General features: G+C 44.7%; 1 protein-coding gene across 1 annotated transcript; it reads right to left on the bottom strand.

The window, feature by feature from the left end:
* Positions 1–6,194: 6,194 nt before the first annotated feature.
* On the bottom strand, positions 6,195–16,995 carry Snrnp27 (small nuclear ribonucleoprotein U4/U6.U5 subunit 27). Its single transcript, XM_057778764.1, has 6 exons — positions 16,898–16,995; positions 15,333–15,453; positions 13,852–13,964; positions 12,885–12,964; positions 7,318–7,382; positions 6,195–6,568 (listed from the first exon to the last, which is right to left on the bottom strand). Exons 1-6 carry the CDS (start codon positions 16,929–16,931, stop codon positions 6,514–6,516), a joined length of 468 nt encoding a protein of 155 aa, XP_057634747.1. The 5' UTR covers positions 16,932–16,995; the 3' UTR covers positions 6,195–6,513.
* Between the last annotated feature and the right edge of the window lie 211 nt (positions 16,996–17,206).

Below are 17,206 nucleotides of genomic sequence, written 5' to 3'. Positions count from 1 at the left end.
CCGCCCGCCCCCGGTCCCGTCCCTTGACAGGCCCGCGGCGGCGGTGCCCCTCATTGGGTCGCCTTCGGCACAGCCCGCCCCTGGACTGCCGCGATTGGAGAAGTGCCCGCGACCCCGCCCCAGAAGCCCGCTCCTCTCGCTGGTTGGCTGGGCTTGACAAGGCCCGGACTCCGCCCCCTGCACCCTATTGGCCGCAGGACTCGCAACTCCGCCTCGTGCTCCTGCCTGCTTCCCATTGGCTGCATGCCGACAGCCGGGCCCCCTTGGGCTCTGCGGGCATTGGGCAAGCACAGTACAGGGAATGCCGCTGTACCTGCAGCTCATTGGCTGAGCCCTCGGAAACCTCCCGGCTACGATGACGTCACCACTTTGCCCAAGCAGAGGCCCACTTCCTGGTTGCTGATTGGCTATGAGGCAGGAGGGCACGGGCGAAGGCCCGCCCACTGGCCACCGACCTGTTGCCCACTGTCTCCGGGGAGAACTTCAGGCCTAGCCGGGTACCTCCGACAGATGGCGGCACGTAGCTCCCACCCGAAGGGTGGGGGGGTGGGGAACGGCCGGCTCCCCTAGACCATGCTTGCACCTAGTGGCCCGGTGCCTACAGAGTAAGGCTGAACCCGAGGCCGCCCCTTTAATCCCAGAGGAAAACACTCCGGAGCAGGCCTCTCTCCCAGCCCACTAACCGAGTACTCCACCGATACCCACTGGAAAGCTCACTGTAAACACAGGTCCTTGAGCAAACACGATTTTTGAAATGAGAGCTCATTCGAGACCCAACATGCAATGTCTACATCTCCAATTTAAAAGACAGGGATAAAGCTACAGGGTAAGAACTTTGAGAACTGAAATGAGCAGGGTATTTTTAAATAAGACATATCAGTGCTGTCAGCATGCAGTGTTGGCTTTCTTGAGGCACAGATGTCAGGTAACCTATCAACACTGTTTTCACACCTTGGGACAACCTCGAGGAGTTGTCATCCTTACCTACATTTTGCACATGAAGAAAGGGGCTCCGAGACAAGTAACTTTCCTGTTCTGCCTTAGCTTGGGGAAAGACCTGAACCCCATGTCCTCTCACCCACAACTGACCTGGCAATCCTCTGATTTGGAGTTGTACAAAACAAAAACAAAACAAAAAACAACCAATCAACCAAACCAACCAAAAACACCCCATGGCAGGTACAGAGAATTGCAGACAGTCAAAGAACACAACCAAACTGTGGGTACCACATGGTGGACGGGGTGCAGCTCAGCGGCAATGTTGCCTGGCCTGTGCAAGGATCCAATCAGGGCGCTATGCTGACACACACACGGAAAGCAGTTTGTCATGAAGGCACACAACTTGGAAATAAGAATGGAGAAAAGAACCACTTGAAACATTTTTAAATTGTATGCTGTCTGCTAAAATTTAAAGATTAAGGTAATGAAAGCAACTATTAAAGTAACCAATTTAATATTCCTAAACACGCTCTGTTTTGGCCATTTTCACATCTTGGGTTTTGCACTGTTATATTTCCTCCCAAGTTTCTCTGAATATTTGACATCTTTTCAGTCTTTCTCTTTTACTCTCAAAAATTTGTTTCAACCCAGTCCTATTTCAGGATCCTAATTACTCCAGCTGAAAAGCCACATGTTCCTTTTTAGAGGGAGGGGTTCAGAGTTTGAAACCCAAACCAGAGAGAGCAAATAAAGCAAATAATTTAAGCGCCAACAAGTCTAAATTCAACTCCAAACAAAAACACTCAATTATATAAGCATCAGAGAATAAGACTAAGGAATACAGCAGCTTCCTTTCCTGGTGATAGAAGAAGAGGATTAGTGACACCAACCAGGACTTGACACCAGGAAGAACAGAGCATCTGGTGCCATCTGCTGGCACTGAAGCAACAAGAGAAAAACAAAGGGTGCTGGAGCTTCCAAAACCCCAAACCCACAGCTTCAGTCACTACATACGTGTGAACTGATAGGCAGAGCTTTGCCTCCCAAACACGTGGGTTCTAAAATGCTTGAGCCCCAGTTTTACAGAAAGAATTTTAATAAAAAATCTGCATACGATAAGGAAGGTGCTTTGATGTGGGAGTCCCCACGGTATGCTGTGAATAGCATGGGCTAATAAAGGAACTGCTTTGGGCCTATAGCAGAGCTATAGGGGAACAGAGCTAGGCAGGGAAAACTAAACTGAATGCTGGGGAAAGAAGGGCGGAGTCAGAGAGAAGCCATGGAGCCACCACCAGAGACAGACACACTGAAACTCTTCTGGTAGGCCACAACCTGGTGGTGATGCACAGATTCATGGAGATGGGTTAAATTAAGATGTAAGAGCTAGCCAATAAGAAGCTAGAGCTAATGGACCAAGCAACGATTTAAATAATACAGTTTCTGTGTGATTATTGCGGGGCTAAGCAGCCAGGAACTAACAAGCAGCCTCCTTGTTATAGATGCTTTGCAGCATGCAAGATAAAACTAAGGAGTGAGAAGCGAAAACAGAGAAACAAAAACACAGGGCATGGCTATGGGACAAACTCTGTCTAGTCTCTTAGCCCCTCTGGTTCCTGGGTGAAAGGTCGCTGCCCACACTGAGCTCACCTCATGCTGTCACATCTGACCAAGGAGGGTTGCTTTGGCGAGCACCTCAGAACTGGATGCCCACAGCCCTCAACTGTCTGAAAGGGCTAAGGCTGTGGGAACAAAACATTCTTCACAATCAAGGCTACAAAAATCACTCTGAAATAAATTTTGTCTTCTAAGTTTCTGAAGAACTGATTTCATTTTTGGAGGAGTAAATATCCAAATAGGACATTATTGCTTTTAATATCAACCCCTTCTTTGCAGTCACTGTGAACACTTCAATGTCATGGCTTCTCTCATCATGACAGAATCTTCAAAACTTCTAAACACATACATACACACATACATGTATATATACCCATATGTGATACATATTGCACAGCACACAGAGGGCAGCAGGGGTTGCTAAAGGTAGATTAATTTACATAGGCACAGAAAACTCTACAAGTTTCTAAATTAATTATATAAATTGAATTATAAAATTACTTCTACATGTTATTTATTTAAAAAAGAAAGACAGAAAAAGAAGCAGGTTGTGGTGTAGCACTCAGGACTGGGGCAGGCAACAGTGGCTTCTATGTACAAGGGCATTAGGGGCTGGAGAGTAAGCAGACTCGGTGGTTAAGAGCAACTGCTGCACATGCACAGGATCTGGGCATGGTTCCCAGCGCCAACATCACGTGGCTCACAACCACCTGTAACTCCGTTCCAGGTGATCTGATGGCCTCTTCTGGTCTCTGCATGCACATGATGCGCATACAGACAAGCAGGCACAAACACATAAATACAACTTAAAAATCGGTAACTTTAAAAAAGAGAATCAGTCCTATTTAACTTAATGTCTTAAATATTTTCCAAAAATAAATAATATATGGTTAAAAACAAAAATCAGAAGTGGCTCAGTGAGAAAGCTGACAGCATTATATTCTAATTCAAAAGGAATATAGCGGGCACTCTAGGGAACTGGGGCTATGTCAGCAAACAAGGCAAGGCCCATTTCTCAGAACAGAAGGAGCAGTCTGTGAAAGCACAGAGGACCTAAGTTTGCACTAAGTGCTGTGAAGGTAAGTGGAAGCGGGCTTGGAGAGCAGGTGTAGCACCCCCTACTGCAGGGGAATGGAGAAGCTTAAACGAGTTATTATATAACCCAGTAATTTTGTGTCTACATAGACTGTCCAGGGAACTGAGAATAAAAATGTGTTCACTGTAGCTAGGTGCTGTGGTACATGCCTTTAATTCTAGCATTGGGGAGGTAGAGGCAGGCAGACTTCTGTGAGTTCCAGTTCCAGAACTGCCAGGGCAGTTCTCAAAAAATAAACAAAAATATATTCATACAAAAGTGTACTAGTGTCCGTGGGTTATTGTTCACAAAAGCAAAAGCAACCTAAATGCCCATCTGCTGTTGTTGAACTATAAGCAAAAACATGCTATAAGCTCAGAAAGGAGCATCCATGCCACAATGAGGATGATGCCAAGTGAAAGCAACCAGGCGGAACTGTGCGTGAAACACCCACAACAGGCACACATGCAGAGACACAGCACATGCTGCTGAGCTGTGGCAGCATTAAGAGTTGACAGAGTATTAAGAGAGTTCACGGTTTCTTCAAGACTAGAGGTGAAGATGGGTGCCTGCCTAACTAAAACACTGAACTACTGTCAACTTTAACGGAGGATGTTTTATGGTCTATGAATCCTATGCCAACATGAACACATCTAGGAGAGAAAACATCCAGAGGAAGAAAGTGGGAAGAGTGGGCAGTGACCCCAGCAGACGGGTCCAAATGCAGCGAGCTATGGTGTGAGTGCAGATCCCACAGGAGCCTGAGACTGCAGCAAAATGGGCGTTACTCTAACTATCATTGAAACCAGGGGGGCATGTGGTGATGAAGTCAGCAAGAGCAAAGAGAGGGGGCCCATCTGGAAATACTGCAGCAGTCCAGGCAAGAGTGGGATTTTCCAGTCAATCAGGCAGAGGGCATGAGGATGACCCCAGAATTTGTCTGAACGAAGGAGAAAATGAAATGGCCAACAACTAAAATGGAGGAGGCTCAGGGAAGACTGCAGGGAAGCAAGGGCTCAGTTTAGCTTCACATTTGAGGTGCCTAATGCTGTAGGCACAAACAAGGCTTCAGCTTAGCGGAGGTCCAACCTGACATACATAGCATGCAGCAGATATTTAAAGCCATATGGAGTGCAGGGAGAGAGTCAAAGGACAAAGCTTTGGCATGCCAACACACAGGTACTTGGAAACAGAAGATCTCAACAAAGGCTGCTGGATGACAGCTGCCTTTTAGAGGAAAAAGTTCTAACTAACACCTCCCATCTCCCAGATTTCAAAATCTAACCAAACGGAAATGAAGATTACGCTAAGTGAAATACGCTAGATGGACAGAAATATTGCTTGTTTTCTCTCATACATGAAATCTAGATTTAAATTTAAGTACATGTTTACATACATGTGACTGGAGTCATGAATGAATAAAGGGGGCCATGAAAAGGGAGAAAGAACTTGAGAGGTAGAGAAAAGAGAAAGCACTGGAATATGCATCACATGAAAGCGGAGGGAGGATTTGAGAGGTAGAGAGGAGAAGAGAAGGCATTAGAGTATGCATCACATAAAAGCGGAAGGGGGACTACTTGGGGAAAGAAAGAAACCAGCAAAAGGAGGCAGACATGGGGAGAGAGGATAAAAGCAGAATGATATATACCAGGAAAATGCCCAACGAAACTCCTTACTCTATAAGCAAGCCAAAACATTAGTAAGGACATTAAAGATACAGCCAAAGAAATACAACATCATGAGATCCAAGTGTAATTACAGAACTGTCTAAAACTGCAAAGAGTGGAAATATTCTGAAGCTACCATTAGCGGGGGCTGCAATCCAGGAGGGACTGTAGATGCACCACCAGGGAAGGCTTTGCCAAGCAGACACACAGCCAACTTCTATTTGAAGCAGACACATATAAAATATGTTTATGCACTTACGGGCTGTCTCTAAGTGGACATGCAACCTGCTACTAGATACCCTTTTCAAGGCATCAAAAAAGGCTGATCAACTATAACACAACCAGAAAGCTACAGGACGCCATTATCTCTAAACAAGATGAGCACAAAACTGTGCAGAGTAAACGAGGCAGGGGTTACAGGAGGGCTGAATGCACAGTTTATATGATTTCATGGGTGGGGATAAGAAATGTGCTTCCAGAGGAGCTTGAAAAGACTCACAACAAAGTTTCTACAGTAGGACTGCAGGGGAGTTTCGGCTTTTCTTTTCTGTTGGGTTCTCCTAAATATTTTTATAGCAAGCATGTTCACTGTTGTTACTGAGGGAACATAGTAAACGATATTTTGGGAAGAAATGCAGAATACATAAAAATCCAAAGCTATATTCTTTCCTTCTTCTCATTTTTAAGCTACCAAGACTCCAGACAGCTAAATCTAAACTTGCGTGGTGACATCTATAATCCCAGCAACAAGGAGATAGAGGCAGGGAAGACTGTCTCAGTTTCAAGACTAGCCTGGATTACATAACAAAACCTTGTCTCAAAACAAAAGGAATCTACGTGTGGAAAAACAAAATGTTCAGGGAGACTCTTTTAATCTAGCAATAAAGATACTTGTCAAATAAATTAAAATGGGTAGAAATACTGTTTTATTGAAGAAACTCACATCTACGTCACTTTCAGTTTTTAAGAACTCCTAACAGCATCCAGGAAGAAAGCACATACAGACTCAAAGGAGCAAGACAAATGGGCTGTGAGCACTGCAGGACCGCGGCAAGTGCGCTACCTCCTGAGGAAACAGGTACACCGGGGTCATAAATAAGACTTTCTTACTTTACAAGAGGGAAGAACCAAGATCCTGTTTTGAGGTGTATGAAATACAAAATATAAAATACTCTCTGACCCAGATGAACGGGAGGAAATCCTCCAACACCTCAAGTCTTATGCAATAAAATCCAGAGGTCTGTTGAATCCGCCTTTCCGATTCATGTACTGCCTATGATAAAACAGAAAAGTAATTTTTAAAAATTTGGATCTTATTTTTAAAATATAATAAAAACATACTTCAAGAATTCAAACTAATACTTTTTAAAACGTTTTATCTGGGTGTGATGGTGTGTGCCTATAGCCATCAGTATTGCAAGGGTGGGGTGCAAGGGTTGCAAGTTCAAGCCCCGCCTGGGATACATATAGTCCCTGTGCTCAAAAGCAGGGCGACAGGTTAGTTGGTAAGAGCATTTGACTTCCAAATATGTAAAATAAAAAATGCTAGGCATGGCTGTGTGTGCCTATAACCCCAGCAATGGGAGGGCAGAGAGAGCTCACTGCCCAGTCTAATCAGAACTATGAGCTTCTGGTCTGAAGAGCCTGCCTCAGGGCAATGACAGGCAGAGCTACCTGCTTACATGTATGCTGGAGGGAAATTTTAATACATCCGAATTCAAACAACAAAGACAGAATATTTCACAGTAGCCCGTCTTGGTGGCACAAGTTTGTAATCCCAACATTTGGGCAGCCCAAGGATTGGGTCATGGTTATCTTTACCTATGTCTCAAAAAATGGGGACACACACATGTGCGTACACACGTGCACGCACACACAAGTAAACAAGCAAGCACACATGTACAAACAGTATGGAAAAGTTCAGCATTTCCTAAATATACACAATTATCTTGTAACAATTCTCTTCCAAATATGAAACTAACTTGAGGTCAAGCACAGACGTGGCACAGGGACCATGCGTACCTGTATTTCCTCTTCTGAGACACGTTTATGGCATAGGCATTCACAGAACCATCTACCTTCTTCCCCTGGAGAGAAACAGAAAGGCCATATTAAATATCTGGATCACAGAGGGGGATCCTGTGGGTACAAACATTTGGGGCTGGGGATGTACTTTGTGGTAGGGTGCTTGCCTAGCATGCACCATCCTCAGCACCACAAAAAAACAAAAACGAAAAGCATTCGCAGTTTTCACGTGATGTACAAGGCATGCTGGAAAAAACAAGCAGATTCTAACTTCCTTTAAAGAATCTTTTGAGGGCCAGAGAGATGGCACAGTGGTTAAGAACACTGGCTGCTCTTCCAAAGGACCCAGCACCACATGGCAGCTCACAGCTGTCTGTAACTCTAGTTCCAGGGGATCCAATGCAAACAAAAATTAAAATGAAAAAAAAAAAAGAATCTTTTAAAATGAGAAAAAAGTTCTCATATTCGCCGTGCAGTGGTAGCACACACCTTTAATCCCAGCACTAGGGAGGCAGACGCAGGCGGATCTCTGTGAGTTTCAGGACAGCCTGGTCTGCAGAGTGAGTTACAGGTCAGGCCCCAAAGCTACAGAGAAATCCTGTCTAGAAAAACTACAGGAAAAAAAAAAGTTCTCATATTCACATATTTGGCTCGTAACATTCTCCAACCACGCTGGGACAATTTTCTACATGTTTAATTCCCATTTCTTCACAGAATATTGTATTTTTGACATTTAAATAAGAAATTGGAACTTGGAGCAGGTACAAGCTGAGCTGGTGCTCTTGGCTTTTCCAAACACGTATCTCCCTTCTTATTGTGGTCTATACTCCATGCAATCACTTCACTCCCCACCCCACTTGCTCCCATGCTGTTCCTCTACCTGAACTGCCTTCCCTGCCCCCATCCAGCCTTGAGCTATCTGGGTGCTGTTCATTGGTCAAGCCTAATTCAAATGATCCAGCTGCTGAGAGCACCGTGTCTAATTCTTTTCTAATTCCTGAATAGTAACAATGTCAACTGAGCCTTCCCTCAAGTACTGTTACCCTTCCATGCTGTGCTCTCTCTCCTGAAACCGCAGGCTGCTGCTTTTTGTCAGTGTTGAGAGGACTCCAGCTGCCCGGCCGGCCTCAGTGTGTAACTGAGGATGACCAGAACTTCCTGATTCCTCTACCCAAGTGCTAGGGTTATAGACATGCGCCACACATCTGGCTTGAGACTGCAGCTTCTCAGGGCCTAAGCCACTGTACTTTCAGGAGTTTAGAGAAGCCATAGCTCAATGAAGTCACTGCAGCAAACACTGCACAACGTTAAGCTTTTCCATTAGGAACGTGGCCTATTGGTGTGGACCATCACTGGACATCTGCAGGAGGGCAAAACCTACGATTCTACTACTGAAGGTGTGCACAGGGGAGCCCACACATTTGAAATGGAACTAAGATAAATACTTTCAATTAATTTTCTTTATTTCTCTGTGTGATATTATGCGTGTGTATGTTCATGCAGGTGTATATGAACATGCTTGAGCATTCATGTAGCGGCCAGAAGTCTATGTTGGGTGTCTTCCTGAAGTGCTCTCCATCTCCAAAAATTTCTCTGTTTTGCTTTTGTTTTTTTAAGACAGGGTTTCTCTGTGTAACCGTCCTGGTTGTCCTGGAACTCACTCTGTACACCAGGCTGGTCTCTAACTCACAAAGATTCACCTGCCTCTGTCTTCAAGTGCTGGGATTAAAGACCCACCATGCCAGGCCCTTAAATTTTTTTACACTTATCTTTAGCATGCACACTGTTCACAAGCAGAGACACCACCAAGCCATCTCGCCAGCCTCCCACCTTACTTGAGATAGGATCTCGCACGGGAACTTGGGAACTCAGCTGGAGTGGCTGGCCACCATGCTCCAGGCATCCACCTCCCATTTGTGTCTGCCCCGTCCCACTGGTGGGCTTGCAGATGTGCACCACCGGACACGGCAGTTTGTAGGCGCTGGGTCCAAACTCACAGCCCTACAGTGCAGTCAGGGCTTTACCAACTGAGTCTCCTAAGCCCCAATCTGGACTGATTTCCTACTCCTATTTTCACTGAAATTTCCAGGGAGGATCTGCGATACTGAAGAAAACTACTGAGGGTGTTACCACTTGAGCTCCTAAGAGCAGCAGTAGACAGACCTGGGAAGACTAGCCTCACAAAGGAGCATTATGCTGACTCTTCACTGAGCTCAGTCTCCAGAGGCTCACTCGTTCTTTGGAAGCTTCTGGAGAGCTGCATTATCACCGACTCTATTCTCATGCATTACATGTTGGGAGGAAAATTAGCCACTAGTAAAAATAAGTAAACTGAAATGCTTAATAGAAAGGAAAATGAATGAGCCGAGGGGCTTCAGCTGACAGACATGAAGCCAACTGCACAGAAACGAAATTAACATCTATGTGGGGTCATTAGAACACAACCATGTGGGCTAGAGAGACAGCTCAGCGGGTAAGAGCACTGGCTGTTCTTCCAGAGGACCTGGGTTTAATTCCTAGCACCCACATGGCAGATCCCAACTGCCTGTAATTCCATTTCCAAGAGATCTGATACCTTCATACCAATTCACATAAAATATATATATAAAAGAAAAGGAAAATAACCATGCATGGCTAGGCTGGGCGGTGGCTCAGTGGTGCCTAAAGACCTATCATGTACGAGCCAAACCAGACCAAAGAAGAGCCCTGACCCCAGCTGCTTCCATATCATATACTACACTGCATTTTGTAGCACCTAAGAATGTTTACTTAGCCTGGGGGTGGTGGTGCACGCCTTTAATCCCAGTACTCGGGAGGCAGAGGCAGGTGGATCTCTGTGAGTTCAAGGCCAGCCTGGTCAACAGAGAAGTTCCAGGACAGGCTCCATAGCTACTGAGAAACCCTGTCTCGAAAAAAACAAGGCAAGCAAGCAAACAAAAAGAATGCTTACTTAGTGTTCCCTTTGTAAGTAAGCCTCTTCTGACTACAGAAAGGCAGTGTCATGAATGAGACCTTTAAAGCCCCTCAGAAATTTACAAATATGAACCAGGAAACAACAAGACCAAAAGTCAAGCTCCTTCACTACTACCTAAGAACAATAAAACTGCGATTACTTCACTCTGGAAGCATTGTTATTTGTCAGATGCATATTCATAATGAAATACATATTATAAAATACTCTGAATAAAAGAAAGAAGACTTGAGCTAGGTACCTGGAATTCTAGTGCTTCGGAGGCCAGAGCAGGAGGGTCATGACTGTCTCAATCGACAATGCCAACCAATACAGATAAGAGGATTTGGTAAACTCAAAGACAAGAAGCTGAGATATTAATAGCATTAAATTCCAAAATGGGGTTTACAAAGCCACCGCAAGAACAAGAGTGCAGAGAAGAAAATGTTTCAAGATACAGTTACAGGGGAAGTCAGAAAAGGACTCTAGCAGCACAGGAAACATCTCCAAGACACTGGCAGAAGGGGATACACATAAGAAAGCTCTGTGGTGGAAGAAACTATGAGCAGGCTGAAGAGACAGCCAACAGAGGGGAGAAACAAGAACCCTTGCCAACTACACATGAAGCAGAGAATTCACATCCACAGTATACACAGGACTGCAACAATTCAACACCAAAGAAGAAAGAAAAAAACATGTAAATCAATAAAGAGTTAATGAGCTGAATGAGACAATTCCCAAGAAAACACACAAATGACCAATAAACATTTATGTTTAATTATCAGGGAAATGTAAATTAAACCTACATCCTACACTAGTCAAAATAGCTATTATTAAAAACCACAAATCACAATCCTAGAGAATTTAGACAACAATGAGGACACTAAGAGAGACTTCCATACATCTAATCTACATGGGAAGTAGAAAAAGACAAGATCTCCTGAGTAAATTGGGAGCATGGGGACCTTGGGGGAGGGTTGAAGGGGAGGGGAGAGAAAGGGAGGGGAGCAGAGAAAAATGTAGAACTCAATAAAAATCAATAAAAAACCCCACAAAAACTAAAAACAACAACAACAACAACAAAAAAACCCAAAACAAAACAAAACAAAAAACCCAGCACCAAATGGCAAGGACTGGAGAGGTGGCTCAGCAGATAAGAGCACTTACTGTTCTTCCAGAGGACCCCAGTTTGGTCCTCAGCACCCACATGCAGATCCCAACAGTCTATGCTCCAGTCCCAGGGGATCTGGCATGCACTTTTAGCATCTTCAGGCACCAGGCATGCAGGCAGTGCAAGCCACACCCACAGTCAAAACACTCACAAACATTCAAAGAGAAAAACCCCAAATCAATTGAAAATAAATAAAACAAACAACAATCTATCGATACTTTGTGCTCTAACAAAGCCTGCCTAAGGATCAGAGGGTGGAGCTAGCCACTAGTTAACCTTAGAGGTCTTGAGGTCTGTACAGACAGACAGGAAGTTATATGGCTGGGCAGAGAGGAAGGAAACAGGAGCTTTTTTTGGCTGAGGAGTTAGTAAGGTAAGAGTTGGCTGTGGCTTGCTCCTTTGTCCATCTGATCTTTCAACATTTCCTCCAATATCTGGTTCCAGGTTTTTATTATTATTAAAACCAATTAGAACTCGTGCAACAACAATCAATACTGACAAGAATATAGGCAAAAGGAACCCTTCATCGCTGCTAGTGGGGAGTGTAAACTGGTACTCTCCAAGTCTGTATGGAGGGTTCCCAAACCACTAAAAACAATAGCACTACCGAGCAATGAATTCCACGTTCTTCCCATCACAGAGGTACCAGTACATCTATGTCTGCAATGAATTCCACGTTCTTCCCATCACAGAGATACCATACATCTATGTCTGCAGCTACACTATTCACAGTGGCCAGGAAACAGAACCAGCTCAGACAGTCATCAACAGATGAATGGACTAAAGACACATAAACTGGGCATGCTGGTGCCTGTCTATAAATCTGACCACTTTGAATGTAGACGCAAGAGAATCAGAAGTTCAAGGTCTTCCTCAACTATATAGCAAGTTTGAGGGCAGCCTGGTTAAGTGGTATCCTTTCTAAAAAAAAAAAAAAGTGACTATGAACTAAAATCTTTGCTTCTTAATCTGGGAGCTCAGGTTACTAAGACAGGATTTCAAGTTTAAGGCCAGTCTATCCAGGCTACATCGTGAAACCCTGCTGAAAAAGAGCAAAAATCCCTTGCTCTATAACATCTACAGGTTCTAATCAGTTAACACGGTTAAGGGCAAAGAACCCCTCTGCGTCTGCCCCAGAGCCCAGCACCAGGCAGTCACTAGCAGTTGTGAAGTTCCCACCATGCACCTTGTGTTCTCATACTTGAACAGCTTCAGAGCTGCTTCTTGTCTGTCTCACTGCTCTCTGCCCTGAAAACTGATATCCTCTGGGCTAAAGAGAATGTAGCTTAGCATGCTTCTGTATGTGTTTAAACCCCTCAGAAACTGTCTACAGCAAGGGATGCTGTGGAAGAAGTCATGAGTGACAGCCAAAGAATGTGGAAACCCAGGAGAGATGTGAGGACAGACAGCCGAGAACACATAATGGTTCCATCTTTTACTTACTTTTGTGGAGTCAAAAGAGGCAAATCCCATTAATTTCATCATTTCTATTTCTTCCTCTGTTTTACCCTCCAAATCTTCCTCTGCAAAAAAAAAAGTTTTTGAGGTCTTATCATTACATATGTGGACGCACAGAGACGTACATCTCTGTAAGCGAAGAGTAGCAACAGATTTGAAGCATTTCAGCCCATTAGCACAGGACATATAAAAAGGAAATCTATCAAGAACAAGAAAAATTACTAGCCGAGCAGTGGAGGCACACGCCTTTAATCCTAGCACTTGGGAGGCAGAGGCAGGAGGATCTCTGTTTCAGGCCAGCCTGGTCTACAAGAGTGAGTTCCAGGACAGTCTCCAAAGCTACAGAGAAACCCTGTCTCAAAAATCAAAAACAGAAAGAAAGAAAGGAAGGAAGGGAAGGAGGGAGGGAGGGAGGGAGGGAGGGAGGGAGGGAGGGAGGGAGGGAGGAAGGAAGGAAGGAAGGAAGGAAGGAAGGAAGGAAGGAAGACTGATTGATTCCTATTAACTCTGACATGCCAGAATGTCCACCATGTGCTCTCCAGAGTCTTTGACATCAGATATGCCCACATCAAGTTTTGAAGATTTTCCCCAAATACAATTATTTTTATGTTTTTAAAAATATCTTTCTTAACACAGAACCAACACACACTAGAAATTCAGTAATGAATAATTAAAATAAAACTTCAAGATAAAACACAATGAGCCCTATAAAAGATTAATATTTACATGTACAAAATTACACTTCCGTTTTTTGAGACAGGGTTTTTCTGTGTAGCCCCGGCTGTCCTGGAGTTCACTCTGTAGACCAGGTTGGCCCCAAACTCAGAGAGATCCGTCTGCCTCTGCCTGCCCAGTGCTAGGATTAAAGACGTGCACCACCACCACCCAGTCCCCAAATTTACTTTTAATGACTGAAACTATCTAAACAAGCCTGCTTATCCAGTAACATTACCAGTAATCTGACGTTCTTTGCTCTTTATTTCTTTAGTTTCTTTCTTCTCTTCATCTCTTCTTTCTTTCAGTCGAGAAGGGGAAGGAGATGTGGATCTATGACGCCTTGGAGACCTAATATTTATCAAGTAAAAGTGTTAAACACATACAAGGAAATTTTGTTGATTTGCACAGTTACCCATGAGCCCAACAGGTGAAGGCTGGACAAAGCCAGACCAGAGAAACCAGAGTCCATTCTGAGGGCAGATGGGAAGGTTCTGCCTGGGCTCCAGTGGCTGAAAGAGGAGCTTTATCAGTACAGCCAAGGTCAGAAATGCGCCACCAGACAGAAAATCTACCTTCAAAATCCCTGAGGGGGCCAGAGAGATGGATCAGTGGTTAAGGGCGAGTACTGCTTTTGCAGAGGCCTCAGGTTGGGTCCCAGTCACCTGTAACTGCAGTTCCTGGGATCTGACACCCTCTAGCCTCCATGGGCACTTACAGGCATGCATGTGGTACACGTAAAACACATGCAGGTGTGTATATATGAGTGTGTGCTCTCTTTCCTAGACACACAAATTAAAAATATTTTTTAAAAAGTTTGTAATGGATTGGTGAGATGGTTCTGGAGGTAAAAGTGTTTGACAAGCCGGGCGGTGGTGGCGCACGCCTTTAATCCCAGCACTCGGGAGGCAGAGGCAGGCGGATCTCTGTGAGTTCGAGACCAGCCTGGTCTACAAGAGCTAGTTCCAGGACAGGCTTCAAAACCACAGAGAAACCCTGTCTCGAAAAACCAAAAAAAAAAAAAAAAAAAAAAAAAAAAGTGTTTGACAACCTGAGTGGATTCCAAGGACCCATGCAGCAGAAGGAAGAGAAAGACTCCCAAATTGTCCTCTGATGTCCACATGCCCCCCCCCACACCCCTTCAAATGTAGTGAAAAAAGGCTTAGGTTTCTAACAATTACACATGTCCTCCTAAACAGCTACCGACGTTTTTGAAGAGTCCACATCTACCACCCTGCTAAGGCCACCTGTTCTTGATTACATACTCAAATTTCTTACGCTTCCAAGCACCATGCTAAATGGTTTTCATTCATTATCCCCCACTGCTCTTAAAGACAACTCTCTCGGGCTGGAGAGATGCTCAGTGGTTTAGATCCCCAGCTGCTCTTCAAGAGGAGATAGCTTCCGGCACCTACCCCTCAGCTCACAACTATCTGAACTTGTTTCAGAGGATCTGATGTACCAGGCACAGACATACACAAAGGCAAAACACCCATACATAGGAAATAAAAGTAAGATAAACATCTTTTAAAGACTGTACTCTTATGAATGATAATTAAACCACTTGCCTAGAGTACAGAATAAAGTGTGATTTAACTCTGCCATTCCCTAAAACCGGAAGTCCCCTTCTAAGTGATAAAAGCAAAGTTATTGTCATCTCCCAGGCTCTTTGTGCTCTGCAGCTTTGTAGGCAAGCTTCTGGTTTTTCTCTACACTCACCTGGAGCGTCTTCGGTGTGGGGATCTTGAGCGGCTCCTTCTGCGATCCCTCTCCCGGGACCTGGACCTTTCTCGGCGCCTTCTTTCTCGATCCCGGGATGTGGACCGGGATCGCCTACGCTCTAATACAAATACAAAAATAGCAGAGCCGAACATTAGCTCAAACACCTCTAGTAGTCACGATGAAAAACTAAAAAAGAGCTGGGGGGTGGTGGCGCAGGCCTTTAATCCTCAGCACTCGGGAGGGAGAGGCAGGTGGATCTCTGTGAGTTCGAGGCCAGCCTGGTCTAGAAGAGCTAGTTCCAGGACAGAATCCAAAGCTACAGAGAAACCCTGTCTCAAAAAAAAAAAAAAAAAAAAATTAAAAAAGAAAAAGTCAGCCGGGCATGGTGGCCCAGTACTCAGGAGGAAGAGGCAGGCTGATCTCTGAGCATTCAAGGCCAGTGTGTGAGTTCCAGAAGAGCCTCAGCTACATAACAGAGAAACCCTGTCTGTCATGAAAAATAAAAAAAAAACCAAAAAGTAATTCCTAGGCATAGTAACACACACCTGTAACACCAGGACTGGGGAAGTAGAGGCAGAAAGGGCATCGTTCAAGGTTAACCTCTGCTACCTAAGGCCCTGTGGGGAAGAAAAGGGTAAGGGTGTTGCTCAGGAATAGAACTATCTGCCTAGCAAGTGAGAGGCACTGGGGTCCGTTCTCTTCGTCACACACACAGTAAAAACAGCCCACAAATCACATTAACATTTTTTGACCCAATATATCAAAACTACTAATATTTCAACACATAATCTCACTTAAAGTCAGGCAATGTGGTATATATGTTTAGAATCACCCCATATTTCTGTTTATAGAATAGCTTACTATTCAATTATATTATCTAATGAAGCATACTTTTAACACAAAGTTTTGTGCTTTTAGAAAATATGATTGTATATGAGGTCCTCTCAACATTTCTTTTACTAATTAATGAATTGGTCAAAATAAAAGATAATGCTACAAAATAGGTATTTTCCCCCAAGGAAATCCACTATCTGTTGCAAATTTACAGAACTTCAAGGGCTCAATTTGCTTGAGGTCCTGGTTGTCTAGTAGGATAATCGAGTATTCGCCAGCTGAAGACGAGTCTTGTTCTAAACATCCAGAGACTCTAATCCTTTAACATGGCTTAGGGCACAGAAAAGAGTTTTCCACTATTCCGCCTTACACCTGCCTCAGTACTGTACCTTCGGGGCAGGCGTACAGAAGACACGGTATCCAATGCTAAACACTTCCAACTAATGGCCTGGGCGGGGCACTAACATCCAGTAAGCATTTATGAGCCAGGGCAATCAAGTTAGTTCTCATAATCAACTCTTCAAGGTAAAGTTACCCACGATGATTACGGGAACTGAACTAAAAGGAAGGTGGGCTGATTTATGCACGGTCACCCAGAAGCTAAGCCTAGGAACTGTGGAACTCCATTTGAGGGCCCCGGCCTCGCCCCATCCCGCACTCTCTCGGTCCCTCCGGGCTGAGGACGCAGATAGCGCCTGTCACCATCCCGAGCCGCACAATGGACTCACCCCTCCGCGGGGAGCGACTACGGCTACGACCCATCTGAGTCCTACTCCTCCGACCGCCCCGGAAACAACTCCACAACTTCCTGAGTAGCCGGAAGTTGCGACTACCCACCGACTGGAAACCTTCGGGGACGCGCTGCGAGGGTTCCGGATGCTCCAGCAAGCCGAAGGCGTTGAGTCCTGCTCCGGATGCAACTCTAGGGCCCGAAGTTCCAGGAGGAACTGACAGGCACTTCTGTTTCTTCAAGTTCGTTTGTTGTTGTTTTTGGTCTTGATTTTCCCCTTTGTCCTCCTGGAGAACTCACCTAGCTG

This window comes from Chionomys nivalis, chromosome 1 (assembly GCF_950005125.1).
Source record: "Chionomys nivalis chromosome 1, mChiNiv1.1, whole genome shotgun sequence".
Classification (NCBI taxonomy): Eukaryota; Metazoa; Chordata; class Mammalia; order Rodentia; family Cricetidae; genus Chionomys; species Chionomys nivalis.
Note: the sequence above shows the minus strand (reverse complement) of the source record. Positions and strands in the feature narration are given on the sequence as shown.